Source organism: Hippocampus zosterae, chromosome 21, assembly GCF_025434085.1.
Source record: "Hippocampus zosterae strain Florida chromosome 21, ASM2543408v3, whole genome shotgun sequence".
Lineage (NCBI taxonomy): Eukaryota > Metazoa > Chordata > Actinopteri > Syngnathiformes > Syngnathidae > Hippocampus > Hippocampus zosterae.
In genome coordinates this window covers 9,552,303-9,579,825 of record NC_067471.1, presented here as the reverse complement: position 1 = coordinate 9,579,825, position 27,523 = coordinate 9,552,303, and the positions used below count along the sequence as shown (strand labels likewise).

Here is a 27,523-nt window from a genome sequence, read left to right as displayed (position 1 = left end):
TCACATCAAGCGTCAAAATGTACATGCACCCGATGTGAAAACGCACATTTATTTCCATTCCATGGCCATGCAGTCATTTTCTTCTCGCCTCTGATCCGTGACGACGTGCGAGCCGAGGTGAAAAATGGCCGATTTAATGGCTTGTGCTTTTTTTTCTTTTTCCGGGGCCTCCGGGAGCTTCGCCGCTTTGCTGTACGGAACACAATGTTAGCGTGCGGGCGTGCGTGTTTATTTCATCATGTATGTCATCTTTTTTTGGGGGGGGTCGGGGGGGGAATATCCTCCCGCTGGTGCCGGTGGACTCACTCTTCTTATCTGCGTGATGGCAAAGGAAATGAAAGGCTAGCAAAGGATGCTAAAGGAAGGCAACGGGCAGGGGGCGTGAAGGAAATGAAGTCCCAATATAGGGATGGAAGATAAACAAAAAGGGAATTACAAGGTGGGAAAGGATGCATGAGCAAGGGTGCAGAGGGGGGGGGTCGGAGGATGACGTGAGCAAAGGGGGTGGGAAGGCGAAAGAAAGAAGGTGGTCGACAAGGAAGGGAAAGCAAGGGAATCGCGCGCTAGGCAAGGCTTGAGGAAAGGAAGGAAAGACGAAAGGAGGAGCTAGGAAAGGAAGCCAAATAGCAAGAAAATAGCAAATAGCAAGAAAGCGAAAAGGAAGGACGGGAAAAAATCCGGGTGAGGTTGCTACGGGTCTTTTTGAGTAGTGCAGCGTTGGCGCGCGCGGGTGCTAGCATCCGCTTTGTTGCCGCCGGCGAAATGCAAATGGCAGACAGGAAGCTTGTTTGGCTACTTCCTGACTGGCTCCATCGCACGCAAGTAAACAAACAACAGGCACCATTAGCCCGCTCGCCGCTGTGCGGGTGAGCCCGCGTCACCCGAACACACACAAAAGAAACACGTGGCAATCGCGGCATGTATGGATTTTTTTCTCCGATATTTCGCTAGCGCGCCGCACGCTAGCTTCCGTGCGCAAATTCATCATTTAGCCGACGAGGGACAACACGCTCGGAGGTTTTCATTCCGCGCCTTGTGAAGATGAAGCGCGGGTTCGAGGAGGGGGGGGGCCTTGTCCCCTCCATCATGAGCACAAAGAGGTGCCACGACGGGCGGGCCAACAGCGCCACCCAGCCCCCGCTGACGCCACTACAACAACCCGCCCCCACCCCCCCACCTTCCTGACATGTCTGTCAGTCGGAAAAAACGTTTTTTTTTTTTTGCTTTTTGCGAGGGAATGTGGCATTAATTCAGTGATCAAAATGAGCGAAGGCGCGACACGCTAGCGAAGCAATCAAAGACTCGCCTCGTCGCTCCAAACACTTAATGGACTCCACGCACACAAAAAAAAAATCTAACTAATTACAATTTGTCCTTTCTCTTTTGTCCCTTTTCACAAGACTTCCTTTTCATTGCCGCCGTCTCTCTCTCTCTCGCCCGCCTCATTTAAATAAGCGCCAAGCGCGGCTTCTCCCGCCCAAATGTGCTACTAGTGTCATAACAATGAGAAGTGGCGGCCCGCGGCGACTATTTAAAATATCATTTGAAAAAAGGCCGGATCTGTAATTCAGAGCGGATACGCTATCAGACGCCGCGCTTGTCATTGGTGTCTCTAATCTCCCGCGCGCCCGACAAACACGCCGGCTTGCTGGCAGCAGACACTCCAAGGGAGACGACGACGACGACGACGACGGCGGCGGCGGCGGCGGGGGGGCCCGCGGGGAGGGGGATTTTCTTAACCGCTTATTTTCCTCCCCGGCGTACGTGACACCTATCATAAGATCAATGCCCGAAAAGGATTGGAGAGGAATTGCAGTTTTTGGAGAGCTATTAGTGAGCGATCGCGGCTTAGAAGCAAGACGAGAAGGATGCGAGTTAGAAGCCAGCGATGGTCGATTCGAAAGAAGAATCTGAAGAAATCAACGCAAGGGGGATGAAGGAGTCATTTGAAGTGACCGGTCAGTTGAGGAAGTGTCAGGAAGTGAGGACGGGTTATAAGGAAGTGATACGCAAGTCATAGTCTGGAAAATGCTTACAAGGAAGATTTCAAGGACGCCAGCCCGAGTCATAAGTGCGGCTTTGAGGGGAGGCGCCCGTCGAGCTTTATCATACGACCTCTCTTGACAAGCATTTCAATTGTGCTCAGATCGCCTTGCACAAAAAAAAGAACACCAAAGGACTGAGCTTTATCAGCAAATGATGAATGATTGCTAAAAAAATGTGCAAATATTGGACAAATTTGCTTCACTCTGTATGAAATCAATGATTCACACACACACACGCACACACATTGGGTTTTGGTTAGACGTGTGGTCTGGACAGGAAAAGGCTGGGGGCCACTTTGCTCAGCGGGACCCTGACATCGGGCCATACACACACACTCACACACACGCACACTTCAAAGTATGGGGGGGGGGGGCACGCATCCATCCATCCAGCGTCGGGGGCTCCCAGGTTGGGCCGGGCCATCTATCATAGCGCCAGAAATTCTGGAACCCAACACTTGATTGGCAGCGCAACACACGCGCACGTACGCGCTTATGTCAATATTCTGTCAATGAGCCAATTCATAATCTTCAGCAAATGTTTTTCCTTTGCAACTTTGCAAGCGCTGTGACGTCCACCGGTGCACCGGTTCTCAAACTGGGTGCGATACAAAATCACGTGCAATACATTTTGGACTTTGGAGGATTATTCAAAAGTGTGCGCCTATATGCTGGCACTGGCACAAACAAAACAAATCAATGACTCCACCCCCCCTTTTTTTCCAAGTTAGCATTGTGATCCATTAGCAAATGAATATGACATAAATATATCTTTTTTTGTATTAATACAGCAACATTTTTTCCACGAACATACAGCACAAAAACAACCTACCACATCAAGAACAAAAAATCTGCCAATACGGTAATTGACAAATTTCTTTTGATGCCACAAGATGGTGGCGACACACTACTTTTGTCCAAATGAAACACACAGCTTATAGCTTTTTAAATCGCAGACTGTCTATGGAGTTTAGCATTGCGTGTTAGCATGAAAATGAAGTGACTTTTTTTTTTACAGACATAGTTGCTCCAAACACCAACGTGTCATTCTTTCAGTCTAGTTTAGTTTGACAGTAACCTGCCACAATACAGTGCTCATATCTCAAGTCAAAGCAAAAATACATCAATAAAATGGCCAAAGCAATGGCTCGCATCTCAAAATACATTTCATCCTACAGATTAAGGGGCGCTAAAACCATTTTGGGCAATGACAAAACAGAAGGAAGCGATTCAGGAAAAGACACAATTGACAACAGTGGGAACTGAACTGTGGATTGATCTCGTCATGGTCTTAACACGCAATCTAACGCCACATGATTGTGAAGACTAAATTGGAATCCCTTTCAATTAAATTCATGTCAAAGGAACGAAGTGGAACTTACCCAAAAAGCAGACGTAAACTCGCCATGATGTGATTCTTGAGCCACATCGAATTACTGGAGCAGCTCACTAAATGAAAAATATATTAAATAAATCATTCCATTTACTTTGAATATTACTATATAAATTCATAATACAAAAAAAATCGTTTACCTTCAGAGGGAACCTGGTCATGCGCCAGGTTTATTAAAACAAACGGACGCAGGTGTGGTGTGGCCTGCAGTACTGCTTTAGGAGTCCGAGAGGGCGCTCCTTCCTCCTTCTCGCCTTCCTTTTTTAGCCACAAAGTGCGCTTCACTGCACAAAAGTTCCCAAAAGGCAACATAGAGACTTGATGCACCAATTTCTTTCCTCCAAATAGTTTCTATTTTGTGCGCAGACAGTAAACACATTCTCCAGATATTTTTCAGGGGCTTTCTAAGATCTCGCCAACACAGAACAGCTGTGTACTATGTCGCATGCTTCTGACGTCACCACTAACTCCAGGCATAACAAACAGAGACCAGAGTGCACGGAACACACTTGAGCCTCCACGCAAGGCCATTAGCGCACACAAATACACAATTAATGTAACTCCACACTAAATTCTATGAAAACGTAACATATTTATATATTTCAGTGAAAAGGAATCTTTTACTCACCGACTACGGGCGCGTTTGAATGGTTGTTCCAATCGTGGATGCATTTACGATCCGACGGCGCCCCTCGGTGGCAAAAAGTAGAACTGCAACTTGAAGAACATTTGATGAGAAACTGCACCGCAGCGCTCCGTCGATAGGACCTCAACATTTCTGCCTTGATGGGAATAACGCTTATTTATGTTCATGGCCTTTCTGAAATTGGTTGTAAATAAAAACTATTTACTTCTCGGTAAACGTATTATTATAAATACAAATTAGCATCATCTCCCCAATAAACCATTTTACATGTGAACTGTATGTTTGCACAGGCCGACTCAAATAGAAAATTTTAAATTATGAGAATTGATTCATTTGAAAAATGTTGTCCATGACACAGAAAAAATATTTTATATTCATTTTGTAACTAGAAAAACCTTGTCTCACAATGGAGAAATAGGTCAATTGTGAGCAACTAAATGAACGATCCTTGAGCAAGCATGATTTTTGTGACTTGGAACTATTTGACACACGTAAACTACGTTTGTCCAGTCCGACTATAATGACAACAAAATTTTGGGGAAAAAAAGTAAGTTGAGCAGAGGGTGTAAGCTCTTTATTCTCTCAGTATATTTTACAAACACAAGCATAAACGTCGCTGCACTCCTTAATGTCAACATCTGTCTCGTCTCGCCGCTTACCTGCAAAGAGAGAATACAAAACATTAAAAAAAAAAAAAATTTAAAGCGTGAGCAATGACTGGACTAATGGCTAAAGTCAGCTAAGCAACTGCCAAGCACATTCTACCAGGTTACCTCCTGCAAGCTTCAATTCCTGATTTGGCGGGTGGGACGCAAGGCGCGCAAGACCATTAGAAACATTTTGACGACCACGGCAATGCTGACCACAAAGACGGAAACTTACAGAGCGGCGGCTCCGGAGATGATCTCGATGAGCTCCTTGGTGATGACGGCCTGCCGGGTGCGGTTGAAGGTTAGGGTGAGCTTGTCAATCATCTCAGCTGAGGACCGGGGCGGGATGTCCATCAAAAGGGAGGAGCGGGAAGGGGAAAAAAATAAAAACCACAAAGAATGGGTCACTGCCTATGTAGGTAGACAAGATCAATAGAAGTTTGGGGGAACTCTGGTTGCCGTTGTCTGGCTTACAAGCGTTCTTGCTGGCGCTGTCCATGGCGGTCATCCTGGCGCTCTGCTCGCTGGTGGAGGACTCGCGCAGCGCCAGGTAGATGACGTTGACCATGGCGAACTCCTGGTAGCTCCTCAGCACGTCGGCGTCGATGTCGTCGTACACGGCCATGGTCTCTGCGGTTGCCGGCCGAGAGTTTCAGCATCGCGACGTTTGACGAGAACCGGGGGGTGACCCAAAGACCTTACCCGCGTTTGCGACCACGTCGGTGGAAAAGAGGGACTTCCGGTCCGTCTTGTAGGAGATGACGGACCTGCGTGAGGAAAAGTTCCGGGAGCACGAGTCAGCGCCGGCTTGCGACTTGGGATTTACAATTGCGCGCATTTTGAATGCAGGTTTCGACCTGAAGTGGTTGTAGATGACGGCTCCCTGGTCAAACTCGTAGCCGGAGTTGAGCAGCTCACTGGCGATGAGGGAGGCGTCCCCAAAAGTGGGGGGCTTGCGGCCGACCTCCTTGCAGTTGAGCATGATGTGCTTGCCGTGAGTTCTGACGCAAGAGAGCGCAAAAACATTTTGGTGGCGTCCGCCAGCCGGCGCGGCATTGCGGCCCCCCCCCCAACGTACTTGTGCAGCAGGCCTCTCAGTTTGTCGCCCACGTTGACCACCATCACTTCCTTGCCGCTGCCCGTCAGGTTGGCGATCTCGTTCTTGATGGTCTTGGCCACGCCCGAGTGGATGGCGCCGCACAGGCCGCGGTCGGAGGTCACGCCGATGATCAGGTGCTTGGCCGCCTTGTCCTCGGGCACCTGGATTTCGGCCTTCTCGTAAAGAGCTGCGGGACAAATCGGACGTCTTTTTCGGGTGTTTTCAAAGCGGGGGCCCGCCGAGCAACGTCTACCTACAGAGGGCTCCGGTGCCGTAGACTCGGGCGGGCTTCAGCTGCCGCTCAGCCCGAGCGTACTTTGCGGCGGCCACCATTTTCATGGACTTGGTGATTTTCTGGATGTTCTTGATGGACTTCAGCCGGATGGTGACTAAACACAGTAGAACGGGCTCTTAGTTCAGTCGTGACCAATCGACACGCTGCAGGAAATTCTGCAATTTCACATCGTCGGTACTAAAAGCAAATGGGACTTCCCACTTCAGGATTTAAAAAAAGTAGGTTAAAAAGAGGAAACACTGGATTAGTTCTTCTTTTGACAATTTGAACTAAAACAATTAAGCGTTCGGTTGAATGTTGTGAGGGAAAGAGTGGAAGTGAACTTACTGTCCTTCAAGGTGGCCATGTTCCTGATTTGCCCACTGTAAAAGCAAACACACACACACACGCGCGGCTGCAATTTGTGCACAAGTGAAACGTCGCATTGCGCAGAAACACGCGTACAAAGTTTGATTTATTTGTAAAATGCTTTTACGGAAACTTGGCGCAAAGGGGAGGGGGGGACTTTTAATGCAAACGCTAGTGTAGACAAACTAACACTTAGCACAGCAATTCGGCGAAACTTGTTTTAAAACCGTTTGGTTATGTGTAGGGTGAAAAGTATTTGCGCGATTATTACTCTTATGATTCTCCTGTCAATGTCATCGGCTTATTTAGCATGAGCCACCTAGCCGCTGTCATTCATTAGCCGCGGCCTCCACGTTAGCACTAGCACGTCCTTTAGCCGTCCTATAACTTTCATTACACACGGCACGTTTCGCGCCTAATGCGACCGGTTTGGCGCAATACGCCCTCTGAGACACAACGCAAGAAGGCCGGATGAGAAAAGAGAGGAAGAGTGCGACTCTCGGTTACCATTGTGGAGAGAACACCAAGGCGCTGGTCCTGGCCAACATGTTCACGGTAGTGAAGGTCAGACAGGCAGCACTGCGCATGCGCTCAATCAAGCGAATCTCAGGGACGGTGATGCGTTCACGGGCGCGCAAGAAGAATTGGATAACAGGACTCCGGCTTCATCTTTTTTCACCAAATACAGTACCGGCTTAAAAAACAAACAGCTAGCGTTCCAAGTATCACCATAATAACCAACAATAAGTAAAATTAGTGTTCATCAAAAGTAATAAGTTTTATTCTTAATTAAAACGTAATTATTTACATTGGAAATCGCAACAAAGCTGCAACCATCATTCTGTCGCTTGATGAGCCCATTCTACTTCCATTCGGTATTTTCACAACGCAGCTCTTTCAGGCCCGCAGGGCTATGAGCCAGGATCAGTGGATGGTAGCCATCAGAACTAGACATCAGTCGTGGACGTTTTCGACTCGATGGCTCCACACCGGCTTGCGTTTCTCGATGAAGGCTTGTATTCCCTCCTGCCCGTCTCTCAAAGCGAGGTTGTCCACCATAACCTTGGAGGCGCTGGCGTATGCTGCATCTCGACCTTGGGACATTTGTCTTGGTGGGGGGGGGAAGAAAGACAGAGCAGACCTGAGGTCAGCCAAGCACACGTGCCAACGTCGTCTTTCGAGCGTCACGGAGCCCACCTGTGGAAGGCGGCCTTGCCGAGGGCCACCACGGGTCGGCTGGCCTCGCACACACGCTGGGCAATGGCTAACGTCTCCGCTTCCAGTCGCTCTTCCGGAACCACCTTGCTGAGCAGTCCGTGCAGCAGAGCCTCGTGAGCCGAGATCGGAGTGCCCGTGAAGAGCATCTCCATGGCAACCTGCCGGGTACGAGTCACAAGGGTTTGCGGTCAAGTTTGAAGAAGTCAACATTTAAGATACAAGTGCCGTATCGTGGCAGTGAAGGTCAGCACCTTTCTGGGCACGGCCCGGCCGATGGCCACGGCCGGCGTGGAGCAGAAGAGCCCCACGTTGACACCCGGGGTGGCGAAGGTGGACTTGTCGGAGGCCAGCGCCACGTCGCAGCTGGCCACCAGCTGGCAGCCCGCCGCCGTGGCCACGCCATTCACCATGGCGATGACGGGGATGGACACATCTTGTATCAGAGTCATCACCTGGCCGCGCCACGAAAATCCGAATAAATACAGGAAATAAATCAAGACACACAAGTTTAATGACAAACTAACCTGCGTACACGTGCGAAACACACGCGTGTGATACTCTCGACCTTGGGCCGAGGTCAGCTCCTTCAAGTCGTGGCCAGAGGAAAACACGGGACCTTCAGCTTGCGGGCACAAATGAAATAGCGCCGTGATACGTTCTGCCAGTAAATGTCTGGAGATGCCACAAGGTGGCAGCAAAACGTTTTCCTCCATGAAGCTCTTCAACTCACTTCACCACAATTCCTTGGCACCAAGATTGATTGGATTGGCAAAGTGCGCATCGTTTTCACGGTCTACCTGATATGATGATAACGCGAAGATCTGGGCTGTCCACATCAGTGAGGATGTCCTCTCGGAGAGACTCCAGCATGGAGAGAGACAGGGCGTTCCTCTTTTGGGGATTGTTCAGTATTATTCGTCTACAAACATTCAGAAATGCACAATGTGTTGGCGTCAAGTTAGGACAAACGGAAAGCAGGAGGAGGAGGAGGTCCCCAAACGTCAGAGTGCTCTTACAAAGTGTCCAGAAAGCACTTCAAAACAACAAAATACTTCACAAGATGCGCCGATTTAATTTCATCTAGCAGCTGCGCTCATCCATCATCCATCAATTACACATCCTGTCTAAAGTGTAAATACTTTCCAAAGTTTTGAAATGTCGCTCTTTTTTTTCAACCGAGTTTCGTCACCTGATACCATTCTCCTGCTTGCGCACGGTCAGTGGTTCCGGTTCCGTCGTGCCAGACAAGAACCTGCGTCCGGGGAGCAAACGTGTACGGCCGAAATACTTCGCGTGGCTGCACAGTAGTCGACGAAGAGCAGCAGCCATGTTTGACCCGTTCAAAAAAACCACCAGACACTTCCGGGTGTCTGACGTCACTGCCCAGTGACGTCAACCATGTGCGACCACTGTCGTTCACGTTATGTCGCGTTTATGTAGCCATGTTTTTTTTAAGTTTTATCAATATGGTCTATTCATTGATTTAAAAAAAAACAGGAGAGCGGAGAGTTAAGAAAACATAAACATTAAAGAAACATCTTTAATGAAAACAAAGCCTGGTTGCTTTCTCAAGTGTTTTTGCGTGTAATTTCTTTTATTTTCAAACAGCAACAATTTATAGCCAACCTAGATTGAATCTTTATTACACAAAGCCAAGGAATGTGAATTTGTGCCTCTTTGATGAATACATTCATGTTCATATACAGTGACAGTGGGGGGGGGCAACAATGGACTATTGCAAAAAGTGACGATTGTGAAGGCGAAGACAATATTTTCACCTAAAAAACATGCAAATCAGATTTCCCCCCCCACCCCTGGCGTCGTTGCTGAGTGAAGCGTAACCATGTCAACCAGGAAGCATCTCCTTCATCTCAGTTTTGCGGTCTTTACAGGTTGCAGGTGTTAGCTTTAGAAATGGTGGCAATAAAGTTAGGAAGAGACAAAGAATAAGAAGTCCCGGGGTGGCAGAGGTCAAGCACAGAAGGCAAAGCAGCAGCACGCAGGCCTCGTGTCAGGTGACGGCGTTCACGCTCTGACCGCCCTCGACGGGCGTGAAGAACTGCACCTTGGGCGAGAGCATGGCCGAGTTGTTTCGCCGCAGGCTTCCGCTGCTCCCGCCGCCGCCCCCGCCGCCGCCTTTGCGCATGGAGTTGTTGCGCCGCATGGAGTTTCTCTTCCTCAGGGAATTCTGGTGGGACAGCTCGCTCTTTTGCAGGGTCTGGATCAAGATGGACGGCTTCTCGTCCAGCTCGCGGGCGCTGCAGCGGGGCGTGGCCACCTATGGTGGTAATGCGCAGTCACAACTTGAGCATCATCGAAACAACATGCCTCAAGTGGGCCTCAATAAGCCCGAGAGGGACGCCGGCACGCAGACTATGAAATGCCACGACTGCTAAATAGCCTGCAAATAGTTGGTCAAATCGGTCAGTCGGACGACAAATACGGCCGGCGGGTAACGAACCCGCACTGTGTTGCCGAACTTGGAGTAGTCGACGCAGTAGACGCCCTCCTCCTCGGTCACGATGGGAACGAAGCGGTGGCCCCACTGGATCTCCTCGGAGACGTAGGAGGTGCGGGCTTGCGTGGTGATGCCGGTGGTCTCCACCACCCCCTCCAGGATGACGATCACCTCCAGGTCGCTGCACTGGAGCTCCATGGCCGACAACTCGTACAGCGGACTGCCGTGACACAGGCACGGGACCGAATGAGGCGTGAGCGCCGTCGCCGCTGTAGCAGGCTGGGGGGGGGGGGGGCGACATCACCTGTTCTTGTCGATGACGTGGCAGATGATGAGCGGGGCGAGCAAGAAGAGGCTGTTGCTGGCCAAGGCGCTCTCCGTCTGGACGTCGATCTGGTGGATGGGGATCACCTCGCCCTCGGGAGTGGTCGTCTTCCTCACCACCTGCGCCGCAGCACCGCGCACTTGTTACACTTTGCAAACGCGTCCTCAAAGCAGAGGAAAGGCGACGCTCCGACCTGCAGGCGGACGGTGGCCCCGATGATCATGCTCTTCCGCAGGTCGCCGATGCGGATCATGAAGCACAGGCGGTTGTTGCGCACGGCGATGACGGCGTGGCGGCTGAAGATGAGCGTCTCGGCGCGCCGGTTCGACTGCGCCGTCTTCATGAAGATGCAACCTGCGGCGAGAGCGGGCGGGGTCACGCTCTCGTGTGCCGATTGCGTCGTCATCGTCTCAGCTCAGTCCGTTGTGAAAGGCGGCGCCTACCCAGCATGACGGCGTTGATGATGAGGCCCACGATGTTCTGCAGGATGAGCACGGTGATGGCGGCGGGACACTGCTCGGTGATCATGCGCCCGCCGAAACCGATGGTCACCTGCACCTCGATGGAGAACAGGAAGGCCGACGCGAAGGACCTGGACGGGACGGAAACGTCACATTGCGCATTTTGCGCGCGGGGCAGTTTTGCCGCGTTTTATTTTGATGGAAATCTTTTGAGGATGGCGGCGCGGTCGACGGGTTTGTTCGTCAGAGGCGCAGGGTCCGATGCGAGTACGGTCCCAGGTGGAATCCCCATTTTGGCGATCTCTCGAATCACACGCACGTGCGCTTGACGTGCGTCGGCAGCCAATCAGGGGTCGAGAGGCCCGACTGGGCGGGACGAAGCCATTTTCTCACTTTCTCAACTTTCACTTCCAACCTCAGCTGAAGGCGTGTCGGCAAAGACTCTTACTTGACGTGGGTGACGCAATGCACGGCGCCGAGACGCTTCGGGTCCAGGTCTCCGTGCGCGAAGGCCACCAGCCACCAGCTCATGGCGAAGAGGAGCCAGCTGCTGACGAAGGTGGTGGTGAAGATGACCAGCGTGAAGCGCCACTTGAGGTCCACCAGCGTGGTGAAGACGTCCTGCAGGAAGCGGCCCTGCTCGCGGATGTTCTTGTGCGCCAGGTTGCACGAGCCGTTCTTGGCGATGAAGCGCGCCTTGTTGACGCGGTCGCGGAAGACCGGCTTGCGGGGCATGCGGGACACCAGGCCCGGCAGCCCGAACTCCTCCGGGATGATGCTTTTTCGAGCCAGCATGATGGTTTCGCTTGGCTCGCTTCGCTTCCTTCCTGGCGTGCCTCTTTACGCACGGAAACCAAGTCGTCTGTGTGCGCGCGCGCTCCGTGTGCGCGCACATTTTCGGGCTGGCTTGGGAGCCGCCTCTGCTCTGGGACGGCCCTCCGACCTCATCAGGCCGGACCCGGCTCGGCGCCGATCCAAAGCCTCCCGGGCGCTAAAAGACCACCGAACACGCGCCAAAGATGCGCACGTAACCCCCGACATGTTCCATTCAGTCTTTTACCTGAAATGTTCACGTGACAGGTTCAAGTCAGTGCGTTCTTTTTTGAGCCGCCAGGTGGTGCTGTTGAGCGACATATAGCATACACCAAACGCTGGTGGGGCACCAACTCAAATGTGCATTTCAAGAAAAAAAAGTCACAATGTGACATGTTTGGGGATGTCTTTTTTATTATTAAAAAAAGAAGAAAAAAAACCAATCAGCATTGCAAGATTATAAAATGACTTTAAAAAAAAACAAGCAACAACAAAGAAAATACTTAAGTCAACTTGTGAATTCACCGAGATGTCACGCGAGCTCCGACAAGTAAACAAAGCCCAAGACGTCTTCTCCGTCGCCTTGAGTCCGATAAAAAAAGTGTGACATGGGGTGAATTGCCTCCAAACGTGCCTCGTCGTCCGCATCGCCGCTTCCCCGCGCGTCTACATGTCGGCCTTGACGAAGGAGGCGAACAGGCCGTCCTCCCGCTCCAGAAGCGTCTCGGGCTTGTCGTACTCCAGGATGTTCCCGCGCTTCATGACGATCACCAAGTCGGCCGTCAGGATGGTGTAGACGCGGTGCTAAAGGGGGCGACGGGACACACGTTGAGAACCAATCGCTCCGTGTTCTGGTTTAAAGAACGGAGCTGGCCCTTGCCCACCCCAGTTCTCGATTGGGTTTGCAAAATCCGTAGTCCCGGGTACCAACCAGGTTGTCTCTGGCGGAACCTGGACCAGAACCAGCCCCGGACCTCCATCCCCTACCCAGGTCGGTGGCGAGTAGCCGAAGAGAGACGTCAGGAAGAAACAGAAAGCGGGTAAAGGCGGGTTGGGGGGCGGGGGGGCGAGTCCGAGTCGGCCGTCTGGTCCGGTCTACTTGTGTGTCCGCACGAGCACACTGAAGAGGCTCTCGTCCTGTGCTAGCAGGTTGGGACCCGAGTCACATTCCACTAAAATCCCGGAGGAAAAGACCAGCACCTGCCCGGCGTCCAGGATAGAGGAGACGCGGTGCTGAGGTGAGGGGACACAATACGACAGAAGGAAAGAACAGGATAGGAAGGGACAGAACAAGACCGGGTGGGATGGCACAGGACAGGACAAAGAAAAGCATTTGCATGGTCATCATGCTGGTGGGAAATCTTTGAAGGAAACGAGAAGACGTTGGAAAAACAAACAAAGGGAAACCCGAAAACGAAGCGTAACAGACTGACTCACGGCAATCGTGACGACTGTCCGATCCGCAAATGCCGTCATCACGACTTTCTGCAAGATGTTCTCCTGAACGCACAAAAAACACATTTCCTGTTCATGTGCGTGCACTTCATTGGACCGTTTGTTGTGGTCAACTTTTTGTCTTTGCACACACACACGCACACACACACCGTTGCCATGTCGATGGAGGCAGTGGCCTCGTCCATAATGAGGATGCTGCTCTTCCGTACAAAGGCCCGAGCTAAACAGAAGAGCTGCCGCTGACCCACACTGAAGTTCTCGCCGCCCTCTGTCACCACCGCATCTGCAACAGCGGATAGCAGCCAATCAGAAAGTGGATCAAGTCACAGACACCTCAAAACCAAAACAAAACTAATGCGTACCAAGTCCTCCCGGTAGCGCCTTGACCATGTTCTTCAGCTGAGCGATCTCTAGCGCCTCCCAAAGGCGCTCGTCATTGCACGTCTGCTCTGGATCCAGATTGAACCTGCGACGGGTCATTTTGTTTGGTTATGGTTGCTGCAAAAAATATTTGATTCCCACATTGATTGCGTCTCCACAAAGCAGGAAGATCATTTCTCGTTTCATAACCGGTCCTTGAGAAGGGGCGACAAACGCATCTCGCGGAGCTGTGTGAAAAAAACTCGACCATTCACCCCGCACACCCACGCACACTCGGTCCAAACAAACACAGCGAGGATGTGCGACGGAGGCAAAAAGTCAAATGAGGTCTCCGACTGACTTCCTGCTGCGTTACTTGGACGGCACAAAAATCCATGCAACTTGTTCACACACAATGGAGCAGAGAGGTGTTCCACAAGGACCAATTCCGGAGCCTCTGTTGTTTTTAAAGGGCAAAGTGTGCCATGTTTGGGCTCCCTTCATAACTAAAAGCCAGAACAATAGAAATAAAACAACCTGGACATTTTTGAACCACGTAGAAAAACTCTTCTTTTACCGTAAAAAGATTTATTGGAAGCGCGACGTGTACGTCGTGCGTGTACCTTATGGAGCCACTAAACAAGATGGGGTCCTGCAGGATGATGGACAGCCGAGAGCGGAGCGTCTGCAGGGGAAGTTTGCAGATGTCAATCCCGTCTATGATGATCTTTCCTGGAGGGAGGGGGTTGGGGGGGGGGGGGGACAATCAGGAGTCACTTGACATAACCCCATTTAGCGCCAGCGACCACTCTTCCAGTAAATCCCTCTCAAGAGTGAATCACTGCGAGGCGACAATAAACGCACGCATTCCAATGTAAAAGTGGTCGGCGCGTCCGCCATGTTGTTTGGAGGTTCCGGGTTCAAAGTTCAACTGTTTTTCCACCTGGATTTTGTTTTTACGTGCGCCGTTGCGGACCGGCGACCAGAATTGCCAAACTCATCCAAACGAGCCTTTATGGACTGAGGTCATTTTCAGGGGAAAAGTCTCCTGCCTCTACTCAGCCATAAAATGCAGATCAAATGGTTGCGGGAGGAATGCCTTGGATGGGCCGAGTCTGCTCAATCTGCTCGAAGATGACGAGCATTGTGAAGAGGATGAAAATAACAAGGCGTTCTAGGCCGGTGGTTGACATATGGAAAGAAAGGCAGTGTTTACTTCAACCCCAGAACCCAAAATCATCTCCTATCGCTTCATTGTGTCAACACTCTTCAAGCCTTTGCGCCACCATTCCCAAAAAAGGGGAGCTCGGGAACGTTTTGTTTTTAGGAGATGTAAACACAATGGGAGGAGAGAAAGCGGAAGAGAAAGAGGGAGAGAGGAGATCCCGTTCTCATCTCACCTTCAAAAATGTCCACCATGTTGAAGAAGGCCAAGGAGAGCGAGGACTTGCCGCTTCCCGTGCGGCCGCAAATTCCCACCTGGCGGCGAGGTGACAGGGGAGGAAAATAAGATTGGCGAGCGGCCGCCGCAAGACTTTGCACTCCGGAAACCCGCGTTTTCAAAAACCGAACCCGTGAGTGGCGGCGCGCGGCCAGCGACGTTCAATTACCTTCTGGCCCGGTTGGATGAAGGCGTTGACGTGCTTGAGCACGGGTTTGAGCAGGGGGTCGTAGCGCACGCACAGGTCTTGGATCTTGATCTCGCCATCCCGAGGCCACGTCTCGGGCACCTGAGAAGCATCTGCGGGCGGCGCCACAGGAGCAAAGCAATGTCAGTGGCAGTCCAGCGCAAGCGGAGCCCCGCCCCCGGCGCGTTGACGTCACCCATGGAGCCTTCGTAGTTCTCCGACTCGGTGTTGAGGAAGCTGTTGACTTTTTTCACCGCCGCCATCTGCACCTCCAAGTCGGCCAGGTTTCTCACCACCCAGTTCAAGTAGTTGGTGACCTGATCGAAAGGCGAGCGCATCTTTAGCTAGCTCGTAGGATGCGCGCGCAGATAACGGCGAGGGAAACCCACCGTCAGGGCGTACGTGAGAGCCAGGCCCACCTGCCCCGCAGATGGTTGTCCGCAATCCAAACCCCAAATGGACGCCCCCGCCGCGGCCAGCACAATGACGGCGCCGAGGTAGTCCTGAACGCAAGGGACGAAACATCAGCAAGGCAAGGATCGGAACAGAATCTCGAGTCGCCGTCCGCGACGGAGCGCAGCTGCGGACAGAAGAGCGGAGCTTCCCTTTTAAGCCTCGACTTTATTTTGCCGAGATCTCGTTTGTTGGTTCGGTACTTTGTTTTCCCCGTCAGGTGAACCTCCCAAAGTCTCTCACCGTGCGGACCTCCAGCCAGCGGTTGGCGGCCGAGAGGAACAGGTACGCCGTGTTGTTGGTGTCGGTCAGCTCCAGCATGCGCTGCTTGAAGCGAGCCTCGTGTCTGAAGCCAAAGGAAAGCCCGAGAAAGTCCGTCGGAAACTCAAAAGAACTTTGTTTGGCTTCAGTTCCTCACTGCACCTGAAGGCTCTGATGGTGGTGAGACCTTCAGCCGTCTCAGAGAAGTGACACAGCAGAGGAAGTTGTGTGGAGTCATCCAGGTCCTGAAGGTCCCTAGTAGAAAAAAAAAAGCGAAGGATCGGTCGCTCCATGTCAGTCGCACTCCTGTCAAGGCGTCCGAAGACCTGAAAAGGCCTCAAGCGGCTTTTGCACTCACTTGGAGGCCACACGGAAGTACTTCTGTATAAAGTAGAAGGCCACAGCCAGGGGCACCAAAGCGACGATGAAGTAGGGCGTGATGGTGGAAATGACGCCGATGGCCGACAAGCAAAGCAAGGTGGATCGCGTCAAAGACTCCAGGGTGGGAGGAATGTGCTGGAGGACGAGGAGCACCGACGTCAGCAGAGGGCTTGGACCTGTCGGGAAGGCGACGCCAGCTCCTACCTGGTCAATAATGTTGGTGTCGGCCGAGAACCTGTTGAGGATCTGCCCCAGGGGGGTGATGTCAAAAAACCTGATGAAGGAGAGAGAAAGAGAGAAAACTCAACCCTCGCCGCGCGCCGGCCAAGGAGGTGGGGGGGCGGCGGCTACCTGAGAGGAGCATGGATGATCTTGTTGAGCAGGTTGTGGTGCAGGTTGGTGGCTGCAGACAGCCCCAAGAACTCCACGGTGAGCGAGGTGACCAGGCACAGCGTGATCCCGGCCGCGCACAGGACCATGAACACCGTCAGGTAAAAGGAGTCCTGCAAAAGCACCCCGCAATCTTTGACAACCGCCACGCCGCGCCTCGCCTCCAGGCGGCGCTGTGAAACGCTCCAAGATGCAAGACGGGCCGGCGATACCGGACCTCCGAATCAACGGCGCTTCTTCTGCCCTCGATGACCTCGCAGGTTCCGTTGGCACTGGGCACCGCGGTGCGGTTGGAGTGGTTGGACGTCCAGATGGCCAACCAGTAGTCGATGGCCATGATGACCGAGTGCTTGAGGAGCTTGCAGGCCATCATGAGGAAGACCATGAAGAAGCCACCGGAGGACAGGTAGCACCAGCAGACCTGAGAAGAAGCGGCGGTTGTGCTGGGGACGGCCGGAGACCAACGCAACGCTCGCTACCTCGGGATCGAGATGGTCTCACTTTCCACGGGACCTTGGATCTTCTGCTTGTGGTGGTGGACAAGTTGTCTTCATCCTCCTCTTCCTCCTCCTCCTCTGAAGGGATGAACGACTTTGATTGAGGATACAAAGAGCGCACCCCCCCCCAGCCTCCCTCCGCCTACCTTCATCCTCATCATCCGCTTGATTCTTGGCATCTCTGGAATAGAACGCTCGTCGGAGGGTCTTCCTCTCCAGCGTGGTTTGGCTGTCCTGCTCGATGTCCTGCGTGGAGAGTTCCTCTCAGAGAGCCCAGCCAAGGGGGAAGGAAAGGAAGGTCAAGACGCCCCCCCACGCCAACCTTCTCCAGCTCCTGGTCCTGCCGGTTCATGAGCGTCTTCCAGTGGTCGTAGAGCTCCACGTCGTGCGTCTGGATGTCCTTCAGAGTTCCTTCTCTCAGCACCGAGCCGTCCTTCATGGCGATGATCTGAAGCAAAGGTTGAAATGACGACGCGGGATGGGCCCAAATGGAACAAGCGACCGATCCGCTGGGGCGGACTTCCCGCTTGTCACTGACCCAGTCGGCGTGGATGAGGTACTGCAGCTTGTGCGTAACCAGGACCACCGTCCTCTTGTCGTCCTGCAGGAACTTGAGGATGCCTTCCTGCATCAGGTGGTCGCTCAGGTGGATATCCAGGGCGGAGAAGGGGTCGTCCTTTCGGGACCCAAAAACATTTGGGGACCAGTGAATACGCGGCGCCGTCATTTTTTCCACAACCCCCCCCCCCCCCCCACGCGCATCCCATCGCGCGGTCGTCATCACCGCTTAACCTCGCCGCCTTTTCTCCAGCCAAAACAACATTTCCTTAAGCGGATCGGAAAAATGATGCGAGCGTGCAAACACGTCGTCTCTCCCCGAAAAAAGGGCGTCGCTTCCTTCGGGCGCGCGGAATTCGTCTAATGCGATTAACGTTCATTGATTTAGCGAGTGAGCGGCGGCGCTGTCCGTTTTGTGCTGACCAGGAAGACGATGTTGGTGTTCTGGTAGAGCGCTCGAGCCACGCAGATCCTCTGACGCTGCCCGCCGCTCAGATTGATGCCCTGGCCAGGAAGCGTACGCTCAACAAAACGTCAACGCATTGGCAAAGCGGGACCGCAGCGTCGCCGAGGCTTACTCGTTCGCCGATCTCCGTTTGGTCTCCGAAGGGGAGCAGGTCGATGTCCAGTTGGAGAGAGCAGGCGTCGATCACCGCCTTGTACCTGGAGCCAAAACACGCGCCAGGAAAATAAGAAACGTCATTAATGATGACGACGCGCTGCAATTCGGGCACTCGGGACTCGTCGACGGCCGCGGCGCACCTCTGCTTGTTGAAGGGGCTCCCGAAGGTGATGTTGTCCTCCACGGTGGCGTTGAGCAGCCAAGACTTCTGAGTGGCGTAGGCCACCGAGTACCTGTTCCTGCTGCGCTTTGCGTGACGGGGAAACATTGAAGCCTCAAGTGCCCGCTTGCCAATCGCACCACAAACAAGCATTCGCGCTGGCCGACGGACATTTTCCATGAACACAGAGCAATTTGATCCGAGAGGAATTGGAAGAAACGTGATGCGTTTCCATGGCGACGGATCAAAGTCATCGCTCATTAAGTTGCTCTGGTTTGGATCTCGCGCGGAGGGTCAAAGCGATCGCTTTCGGAGCTGCGCGGATCAAGTGAAATGATGATGATGATGATGATGATGGACGTTGTCGAGGGAGGAAAGTACCTGAACGTCTCCTGGCGGAACGTCTCGCTATCGGGTGGCCTGACGCGGCAAGAAGGCAAGCGAGTCAAAAGAAGAATGCGTCAGATTGACACGCCGCTTTTCCGGCAAAGCCGACACTCGGGGCGCTCGCAATCGACACATTGCAAATGGCGTCGCACAGCCACGGCGCGGGCGCACACTGGCGGCCCCTCCCGCCGCCACCAAACATTCACACCCAGCCGGACACCGGCGTGAGCGGCGCTGGAGGCGAAGCGTCTTGCCCAAGGGCACAACGGCGCACCCCTCGAACAAAGCGCGAATCCAACAGCGTCCAGCGACTTACTTGCTCCAGTGGACGCGGCCGCTGATGCTCTGCATCTCGCCCAGCATGGCGAGCAGCAGCGACGACTTCCCGCAGCCCACCTGGCCCACAATCATGGTCAGCTGGCCTGAAAGCGCAAGTTCAGAGGTTACGGGGGCTCCCGGCGCATTTGAGCGGCATGACGTCTTGGCGGTTTTGTGATCCTCACCTGTCGGGATGCGGATGTTGATGTCGGCCAGCGTGGGCAGGTTGCTCCCCCAGGTGAAGCAACCGCCGCTCACCTGAACATAAAAGACATCCATCATCCCCTTTCACCAGCATTTCTTGGCCCTTTGTTTTTCCCGTTTGCCGAGGCCACGGCCAACCCCCCCCCCAAAAGAGACTCCGTTCCCGCCCGGCGGATGATCTGCCACGTCACTTCCCGGCGGTCGCATTCCTCTCCTCTTGTTTGGTTTATTTGTTCCCGTTAAGTTTATTTTATCTGAGCCGCCCCCCGCCGGCTTCCCCCCAGCGTCCTTCTCGGCACGCCACCGACCCGGGGGCGCATCTCCTCGGGTCGTGAGAGCCTTGCGCAACTCAAGAGCCACGCTAACTTTGACACAGCTGCCGCGGACAACGGCGGACAATGAAAATGAAACTTTTTGAATGCTCTTGACGCCAAACGTCAAGAGCAAGAACAGGAAGTGACAGCGGCGCATTTTCCCAGCGTAGCCGACCTCGACCCGGGCTGAAGCCTTCGGGACCGAGCTGGAAAAGCGAGAGCTTCCAAACCGTGGCGCAGACTCCATCGCGTCTGTCAAGCGACCCCCCCCATTCTCCCCCATCCGCCTAATAAGCGGGCCATGGCCCCGCGGGGATGCGACAGGAAGAGTCGCCTTAAGCGAGGCCGCGCTCGGGTCGAGGCGTTCTCGTGTGAATCCTCCGCCGCTGCTATGCAAGACGACCTTTTTCTAACCTTGACGGCCACATCCTCCGTCTCGCTGGGCCTCATCTGCCGCCTGGACGGCTGCTCGTAGTTGTCCATCTGGTAACGCAGAGGCCGCTTCCGGTTGATGGCTTTGGTCTTGGGCGCGCAGGAGACCAAAGACGGCGCACGTTAGGCTCACGCGGCGGCGGTTTATCGGGGAGATGATGAGGGCGAGGCGGGAGCAACTCACCGCTCCGGAGTGCTTCTTGGCTGCCTCGGAGGGAACGGACATCTCGCCGTTCCTCCAGCTGTCGTCTCCGATCTCGTCGCTCTGGAGGAATTCCCCCAGCTTCTGGACACTGGAGCAAACATCGAAAGTGAAAACGCATTCACGTTCTCCCCCCAACCCCCATCGTTCTCTTAATCGTAGCGAGTCGTCCAGGCCCTGAAGAAGTAAAGCATCGCACTGCCACCACGAGGTTCGACCGAAACCCCAATCGGCGACCCTTTTTCACAGCGCTGTAATGTACCCCCCCCCCCCCCCCCCCCGTGGCAACGACAAGTGACAAAATGTCCTGACCTTATGAGCGCCTTGACGGCGAACCTGACGACGGTGGAGAGCAGGAAGAGTGGCGTGACCAGGATGTTGAAGAGCGCCAGGGTGGCGAAGGCCTCGGCGGGACTCGGACCGCTTTTGGTGATGAAGTAATGCATGACAAAAGTCTGCAAGGAGTCGCAACAGGCCTTGAGTAGACCGGATCTGATCCAAACATCACAATCGTTGCGGTAGCGCCTAAAAATTTGTTGCAAATCCTTTTCCGGGTAGCCCGGACGAGCTTACCGCCAGGACAGCAGCGATGGGAATGGCGGCATTCATGAAGACTGCACAAGCACAGAAGAGACACGATCACGCCAGGCATTCCGACAACAACAGCGGCCTCGATCGTTTCCGACCGTCTTCTCACTAGACATGGATGTGTAGAAGGCGAAGGTCTTGAGGCTGGTCAACTCTTTGCCTCGCGTCTCCTCCACGCTGTCGCAGAAGATATTCTCCCAAGCGTACAGCTTCAGCAGCTTGATGCCCTTCAAGATCTCCGAGGTCTTCTTCAGCCGATCGGTGGAGTGCTCCTGCCAGACGCCAACCGGGGATTAGCGCCTGCCACTCTCACCTTCAACCTTGGGAAAAAGGCTGTGACCACTCACCAGGGTGCTCTTCTGCATGTCTGCCAGTTTGGTGGCAATGAGGTACTGAACCGGGGCCAGAAGAACAATGACGGACGCGCCGACCACGGCGCTCCAGCCCAGCAGGCAGTAGAGGAGAATGACTCCCATCACGATCTGGGGAGACCACCGACACGAGGTTCACGTTTCGGTTGCCATCGCTCTGAAAGTAGGCCTGATTTTTCTGCTTCATTTGGATTTTTTTTAACCGTTGGTGATGGTACCTGCACGGGCATGGCCCACAGGTTAGGACAAAGGAAGAGAAACCACATGAGCTGATTGGTCTCGATGGCCACCAGGTTGTTGATCTGCCCCAGCGTCATCTCGCCCATGGACATGTTAGACGTGGACAGACGCAGGATCTTGTTGTAAATCATCGCCTGGGAGGAAGAAGAAAAACATTCCAAAGGGGACCGAGTCGGGAGCCGAGGGGCACCCCGCAAACCGCGGCCACGTGCGCCTCACCAGCAGGGCTCCGCGTAGGTTGATGCCAGTTTCTATGGTGACGTAGTAGGACGCCTGCAAGAAGGTCCTCTGCAGCACCAGCGCCAGAAAGAGCAGCACGGCAAGAACCGACGTGTTCAGGAGCAGCTCGCTCGACGGCATGAAATGGACGTCAAAGTAAGTGTCCTGCAACGACACGCGCGTTGAATTCTTCCAGGAAGTCGTTTTCAGGTGTCGTGAATGCGCTTTCTCGTTCTCTCAAGTCAGTGAGAGGAATCTCCCGCGTCATTCCCACTGGCTTCGCACTATTTTGCCGCCGCCGGCGCGCTGGCTCTTGGACGTCCGCCATTCAGCTGTGACAACAAGCGACCGCTCGGCGGGTCCTCGTCAACGCGGTGACCTTCAGCAGAGTCGCTGCCGGACCCCCCGCGCGCCCTTGGTCCTGTCATTTGGGTCGCCAGTCAAGGGCAGGACTTATGTGGACAAACAACGGACTGGTCGCCAGTTACTCTCTGGCCACGGAGAGACAAAAAACTAATTCCATCCAGGAAGTCCAGAACTCGGTTGCAAACGTGAACCTCGGAACCGCGAGGCCGACGTGCTAACCGCGAGCGTGCGGGCTCCCAACGCAAGCAAGGGTCAAATATTTTTCCCAGAGTGCTTGTGCTCACACCCAGTGAGTCATTGATTGGTCGGTGGGACCACCCAGCGGCCCATCTTAACGCTAATAAAATCAACTTGTGTCAACATGCTAAGTGGTTTGCTCGCGTTTCTACTCGGGGTGTGGAGCTTTGCAATGAAAGACAATTTGATACTTTTCTTCATCGTTGGAAGAGCGTTCCACGTTCGATTGGAACAATTCAATTTGCTTCGGCCGCATTCAGACGGACTCACCCTTATCTTGTCGGGAGCGGCGTCTCCGCTTTCCTCCAGCGTCAGGTTCTTGACGATGCCAGAGATGCAGAGCGGCCCGGCGAATCCCAGCAGGTCGGCCAGGTAGCGGAATGTGCTGCTGAGCAGGATGGGTCGCCCGAACGCCCGATACATGGAGCGCCAGATGGACGGCGCCCGCTCCGGGTTCTCGGCCGTCTGCGGCGGAAAAAAAAGGAGCCATCCGCTGACGTCTCATCTTGACGCTCTGCTAGCTTCATGCTAACTCATCATTCGAAATGCCAGAGACTGGCTAACCAATATTAGCATGGATGCTCCTTTTTTGTGATAATTCGCATGACGCTACTTTTTCTTTTTCCACAAGTACATATGTGGACTAACCCTCTGGTCCTCGTAGGCGTCTTTGAGTCGCAAGTAGTTGGTGAGCGCCCGCATGGCGATGGGCAGCTTGCCGATCTTCTTCAGCTCGATGGGCCTCTTGTGCGCCCCGATAATCAGCGGGTTCATCCACCAATACGTCGCCTGGCCACAGACGAACAAGGCCGAGCTCGACCTTCGACCCAAACGGGGTATCGGCGTCCTCTTACCTTCGAGAGCAAGTTGACGAAGGGCTGCAGGAAGCGGACCCCGAGATCCTGCAAGTCTTCGGGGGGCTTCACCTTCTGAGGGTTGGCAAAGAAGACGTACTTCTGCCAGGACGAGTGGAGAAAAAAAAACTCATGTGAAGGCCCACCGCATAAAAAAAAAAAAAGAAATGAAAATCAGGCATCCTTCAGTTGAACCTACTACAAATCCATCAATTTAATCAATGTTCAGGGTGGGCGACACGCACCCTGATCCTGATCACGTTGATCTCGACGGCCATGAGCAGACCGTAGAGCAGCACCAGCAGCGCCGTGATGCAGAATCTCAGATGGCGCATGCCCACCTTGTACATGGCGAACTTCCACAGCTTGATGGACTTGGTGATGAAGGCCAGCACCCAGTAGATGAAGAGCACTGTGGATAATCCCAGCAAAAATTGGATGCAATTGCAATCCATTTGAATAGAATCGTTGACTTGAGTCGAGGTCTTGGGGTAAACCGTCTTTTTCAATTGAATGCGGAGCTCACCGAGGAGAAGTTTGGGGAAGTTGGAGGTCTCGATGTTGTGGTAGTAGACCACCGACGTGGTGGCCGCCACGAATCCCATGAAGGCTGGCATGAAGAGGTGCAGGTGGTTGGTGTCCATCATTCTACAGTGAGGCGGCAACACAACACGGTATCATTTTCCGCTGGCCTCCACGATAAGATGCCTCCCGGTGGCGGACGCTCACTTGTTGGACACCACACCCTCGGCAAACTCGCAGACGTGAACAAAGAGCAGCGAGAAGGTGAGGATCCACCTCAGGTTGTGTCCCGGGAAGTGCAGCCACGTGTTGTGATGGATTTGTACCTTGGAGCTCTGACTGCCCCATCCTGGCACACACACACAGACATATTTTTAATTTTTTCATCAACGACACGGAATCACCCGAGTCTTGAGGAACAGAAGCCACTACGAGTCCTTCTGCTGAGCCAAACCTGGCCACCAGAGGGCAGTATTATACAGTCTGAGGACACGAATAACTCAGTCGACTGCGATTTTATGAATTGTTCTTCGTTGAGGATGAAGAAAATATGCCAGAGCTATTTTAGTCACAACTAACATTGAGGCAGGTATTGATTAACAGTGAAGCCGAGTCCAATCATTTGCTTGGTTTTAGGTTTCGTTCGACAGTGAATTTGGAACTGCTAAGTGTTCTCACCGATAAACAGGATGGGGAAGGTGATGAAGAGCAGGAAGACATGAGGCACCAGGTTGAGGGCGTCCACAAAGCAGCCGTTGTTCAGCATGCCGTCGTCCACGCTGTAGCCGCTCTTGTTCACGTCATTGCCGCAAAACGACAAGGCCATGGCCACGCCGCTTGACCTCCGCCTGACAACAGGACCGTTACTTGTGTACTAGACCAGTCGACATTCGCGAGACCAGAACCGAGAAAACCCTTCAACATGTACGAGACGAAAAGAAGCTGCGAGAAATGTGAAGCTGACGAGTCCCCCCAAAAATATGGCTGCTAGTTAACACCGGTGGCCTGACTCGTTTAGGCTTTGTCGAGTGTTGACTTTTTGTGAAGCAATAAGTGAGCGTTAAAGACACTTGACACCCTCCTCCATACATGACTCAAATATCTCCGTGCACTTCAAATGTTCCAAACATAGTACACAAGTTTTAATTGGCCAGCCATGACGGCGTGCCTACAATGACGTCATAGTTTCTGGTAAAAGTCACGATAACGCACGCACACACACGCAATTTATGAGTGGAGTCTTCACTTTTTTTTTTCCCGTGAGAGAAGTGGAAATTAAAAGTACCAACACTTACCTCAACAAGATGAGTGAAATCCCACAATCCTCACGGACACATTTTCATTCCTACCAAGGGGGGAAAAATGAAAAATATGGTCGATAAAAAAGGCGAAAAAGATGTGGTGCGAGCTGAGCGGGGAGGGAAAAGTTGATTATTTTTAGACTTGCGCCAGGATCAGCTGCTCGCATTCTGAGACACTCATTTATCAAACGAAATGCACACACACAGTACCCCGGCTGCCTTCAAAATAAAAGTTATTCATTATCCAAAAATAAAATCCTTTAAAATCGATCGAAACAGACCAACAGGGCTAAACACTGACATGTACAGTACTCCACAAATACCTATGAGAGGCTGCAGGTTACATGAGTCGGGAGTACCTCACACACACATACACAATAATAAAATGCTCTGCACATACTTTGGAAACTGAATAGATCTTACTAAAAACCTCTCACACCTCCTTCGAAAACACTCACTTCATTAGTCCGTGTGAGCGGGAACACTGAAGATGTCTCCGGACCCTCGCACGTAATCGCTGCATCCGTCACTCTAATTTGAAGGCATCCGATTTACAGCTTCCGGTTCAGGCGGACTTAACTCCCACTAGCTTAACAAATGTCGACGATCAAATCTCCAATATTGAAGCAGTTTAACCACTATGAGTGAGTTGTCTTGGTGTCTAATAAATGCCACTTGAAGTCCTTCACTCCTCATTCAAAAGATCGTCCTTTGATTGGCAGCTTAAACAATAAAGCAATTTTATTGTCATTTGCCCATGTGTGAAATGTTACCTGTAACGTCGAAGTCTCTTCCCCCCACGAGGTTAATGGCGGAACTCGACGGTCGAATACATAATTGAAAACGCGTGTGTGTGCCTCGTCATTTCAAGACACAACATTTTCAATCCCTGTTTTGCGCATAAACACGGTTTTAACGGTCTTATTGTGAATTTTGGTCATTAGAAGCACGGGTGGGACAGGCGGGACACTTACCTGACGCAGGGTTTGGTGCCTCCAAATTGATGCGGTGCTGCCAATGAGGGGGCTCCAATGTCTTTTAGGTGATGATGGCGTTTGCCTGCGCCGGAAATAGAAGAATCAGAATCCACAACGATCCCATATGAACGTAAACAATGGGTGGGAAAGCATGACGAACGACTCGCAATTCATTCCCTAAAGATTGAGATTGATATTGATTCTAGCATTTTCCTACTGCATATTTTTACCGGACCAATGTCAAAATATCGCACATGACAGCACAAAGAGTGTTATACAGGCCACTCCGGCATGGGGGCGCTGTCAAACCAACGAATACACATCGGTTTGAGAGAATCTTACATAATCCACTGCACTATTCTAATCATTTATACAGCACATTTCCGGACAGTAAAAGACGCTTTACAAAGTCATGAATACTGTCTAAATGCAGAGAGTAAGTACATGTCATTATACATGTAGTACTGGAGTAAGAAGTGTACTACTGACTACGGTATTATTGTGAGGTTGAATCCATGAGCATCAGGAGATTGCCACGTTCATGTTGTCGCCATGGAAACATCATTTGGAAGGGACTAAAGACGCCGGAAAACATCCACATGGGATTAAGAATTCTGTCAACTGCCCCCCAGCAGGCGTGTGTGCGTGTGCGTGTGTGCATAGACACATTTAATGGTCTCCCACAGGAGTCACAAAAACTCCCACTCAACCCTCACCAACTGAACTGCTCTTCGTCTGCTTCCATACGCGTACACAAACACACACACTCGCGCGCGCACACACACGTACATGCAGTGTGAGAAAGTTGAAGTCTGGCCGAGCAATCGCCCTCGGACAGGAAGTGCAGGCCTGAGGTCACGTGCGGTTCACTATAGAGCCACTAGACGGCGACAAGTCTCTCCTTTTGGGAACGCGCTAAACGTGTCTGTCTTCTTCTCACCACGAGAGAGCGTTATCGATCAACATTTGATCCTGGTCGCTTTCCAATCGAAACCGTCACACTCCTTGGAAACTTTTTTTTTGGGGGGGGGGGGAGGGTGAGATCAGCCAGAATTAACAACGTTTTCCAATTCTTTTAAAATATTTGTGTTCATCAGAATCAGACACCCGCGTGCTTCGTTGCCGCAAGGCTAACGCCAAAACAACTTTAATTTAAATGCAGTTTCAGTCCTCATATTATGGCCATTTTTTTTACATTTCATTTACCCCCTTTCCAGGAAAGAAAATTCACGGAGTCTGCATATTCCCCCACACACTCACTCAAAATGAGCAGCGCGCGCGTGTGCGCGTTAGTGTGCTGCCACTCTATTCATTTACATGCATATAAATCATTCATGAGCGACACTTTGCTCTCTCTCTCACACACACACACCCACAGGCACACCCACAAACACACACCTACTTGTGCTTTGGGCAGTGTTCTAATGAGGTGTGAGAAGTCATTTTCAGACAAAAGCAGAACGGAGTGACGAAGT

At 52.5% G+C, this 27,523-nt stretch overlaps 4 protein-coding genes across 8 annotated transcripts; all 4 read right to left on the bottom strand.

Annotated features, from left to right (window-relative positions):
- Positions 1-4,641: 4,641 nt before the first annotated feature.
- atp5f1c (ATP synthase F1 subunit gamma) lies at positions 4,642-7,040 on the bottom strand. 3 transcript variants are annotated; one of them, XM_052055587.1, is made up of 10 exons: positions 6,984-7,040; positions 6,456-6,490; positions 6,091-6,222; positions 5,813-6,020; positions 5,592-5,735; positions 5,437-5,501; positions 5,209-5,364; positions 4,967-5,063; positions 4,858-4,876; positions 4,642-4,743 (listed from the first exon to the last, which is right to left on the bottom strand). In XM_052055587.1, the coding sequence occupies exons 1-9, from the start codon at positions 7,022-7,024 to the stop codon at positions 4,870-4,872; spliced, it is 885 nt and encodes a 294-aa protein (XP_051911547.1). In that variant the 5' UTR covers positions 7,025-7,040; the 3' UTR covers positions 4,642-4,743; positions 4,858-4,869. The 3 variants fall into 3 exon arrangements, with proteins under 3 accessions (XP_051911547.1, XP_051911548.1, XP_051911549.1); XM_052055588.1 differs by lacking the exon at positions 4,858-4,876 and having other exon boundaries at positions 4,642-4,738; positions 4,957-5,063; XM_052055589.1 differs by lacking the exon at positions 4,858-4,876.
- Positions 7,041-7,229: 189 nt separating this feature from the next.
- echdc3 (enoyl CoA hydratase domain containing 3) lies at positions 7,230-9,078 on the bottom strand. The gene is made up of 6 exons (XM_052055586.1): positions 8,884-9,078; positions 8,492-8,613; positions 8,219-8,316; positions 7,946-8,146; positions 7,674-7,852; positions 7,230-7,584 (listed from the first exon to the last, which is right to left on the bottom strand). Exons 1-6 carry the CDS (start codon positions 9,021-9,023, stop codon positions 7,431-7,433), a joined length of 894 nt encoding a protein of 297 aa, XP_051911546.1. The 5' UTR covers positions 9,024-9,078; the 3' UTR covers positions 7,230-7,430.
- Positions 9,079-9,254: 176 nt separating this feature from the next.
- kcnj8 (potassium inwardly rectifying channel subfamily J member 8) lies at positions 9,255-11,844 on the bottom strand. The gene is made up of 6 exons (XM_052055584.1): positions 11,387-11,844; positions 10,921-11,069; positions 10,671-10,831; positions 10,457-10,596; positions 10,156-10,372; positions 9,255-9,972 (listed from the first exon to the last, which is right to left on the bottom strand). Exons 1-6 carry the CDS (start codon positions 11,731-11,733, stop codon positions 9,706-9,708), a joined length of 1,281 nt encoding a protein of 426 aa, XP_051911544.1. The 5' UTR covers positions 11,734-11,844; the 3' UTR covers positions 9,255-9,705.
- A 382-nt stretch (positions 11,845-12,226) lies between these two features.
- abcc9 (ATP-binding cassette, sub-family C (CFTR/MRP), member 9) lies at positions 12,227-25,410 on the bottom strand. 3 transcript variants are annotated; one of them, XM_052055563.1, is made up of 41 exons: positions 25,066-25,409; positions 24,449-24,618; positions 23,978-24,119; positions 23,775-23,896; positions 23,494-23,660; positions 23,249-23,350; positions 23,043-23,183; positions 22,665-22,859; positions 21,792-21,956; positions 21,551-21,706; positions 21,309-21,443; positions 21,071-21,233; positions 20,947-20,987; positions 20,686-20,828; positions 20,356-20,464; positions 20,154-20,261; positions 19,407-19,479; positions 19,220-19,325; positions 18,898-18,936; positions 18,497-18,598; positions 18,313-18,397; positions 18,158-18,238; positions 17,715-17,852; positions 17,499-17,624; positions 17,323-17,422; positions 17,181-17,254; positions 16,897-17,100; positions 16,641-16,792; positions 16,494-16,563; positions 16,267-16,424; positions 16,071-16,163; positions 15,891-15,993; positions 15,584-15,697; positions 15,391-15,511; positions 15,177-15,307; positions 14,967-15,045; positions 14,190-14,298; positions 13,569-13,672; positions 13,356-13,489; positions 13,189-13,251; positions 12,227-12,555 (listed from the first exon to the last, which is right to left on the bottom strand). In XM_052055563.1, exons 2-41 carry the CDS (start codon positions 24,594-24,596, stop codon positions 12,418-12,420), a joined length of 4,734 nt encoding a protein of 1,577 aa, XP_051911523.1. In that variant the 5' UTR covers positions 24,597-24,618; positions 25,066-25,409; the 3' UTR covers positions 12,227-12,417. The 3 variants fall into 3 exon arrangements, with proteins under 3 accessions (XP_051911523.1, XP_051911524.1, XP_051911525.1); XM_052055564.1 differs by lacking the exon at positions 18,898-18,936 and having other exon boundaries at positions 25,066-25,406; XM_052055565.1 differs by lacking the exon at positions 18,898-18,936 and having other exon boundaries at positions 12,414-12,984; positions 25,066-25,410.
- Positions 25,411-27,523: the final 2,113 nt, after the last annotated feature.

Bases quoted from the DNA above. Each gene is read 5' to 3' on its own strand.
- atp5f1c (XM_052055587.1), bottom strand. From the start codon at position 7,024: ATGTTGGCCAGGACCAGCGCCTTGGTGTTCTCTCCACAATG. The intron at 6,223-6,455 runs GTAAGTTCACTT...TACTGTGTTTAG, and splicing joins CATGGCCACCTTGAAGGACA to TCACCATCCGGCTGAAGTCC. The intron at 5,736-5,812 runs GTACGTTGGGGG...CTCTTGCGTCAG, and splicing joins CTGAGAGGCCTGCTGCACAA to AACTCACGGCAAGCACATCA.
- echdc3 (XM_052055586.1), bottom strand. From the start codon at position 9,023: ATGGCTGCTGCTCTTCGTCGACTACTGTGCAGCCACGCGAAGTATTTC. The intron at 8,614-8,883 runs GTGACGAAACTC...GAATGTTTGTAG, and splicing joins AAGCAGGAGAATGGTATCAG to ACGAATAATACTGAACAATC. The intron at 8,147-8,218 runs GTTAGTTTGTCA...TGGCGCGGCCAG, and splicing joins TGTTTCGCACGTGTACGCAG to GTGATGACTCTGATACAAGA.
- kcnj8 (XM_052055584.1), bottom strand. From the start codon at position 11,733: ATGCTGGCTCGAAAAAGCATCATCCCGGAGGAGTTCGGGCTGCCGGGC. The intron at 11,070-11,386 runs GTAAGAGTCTTT...CGTCCCGTCCAG, and splicing joins CATTGCGTCACCCACGTCAA to GTCCTTCGCGTCGGCCTTCC. The intron at 10,597-10,670 runs GTCGGAGCGTCG...GCTGCGGCGCAG, and splicing joins GGGCCACCGTCCGCCTGCAG to GTGGTGAGGAAGACGACCAC.
- abcc9 (XM_052055563.1), bottom strand. From the start codon at position 24,596: ATGGCCTTGTCGTTTTGCGGCAATGACGTGAACAAGAGCGGCTACAGC. The intron at 17,255-17,322 runs GTAGGCGGAGGG...TCATCCCTTCAG, and splicing joins AGCGGATGATGAGGATGAAG to AGGAGGAGGAGGAAGAGGAG. The intron at 17,101-17,180 runs GTGAGACCATCT...GCTTCTTCTCAG, and splicing joins GATCCAAGGTCCCGTGGAAA to GTCTGCTGGTGCTACCTGTC.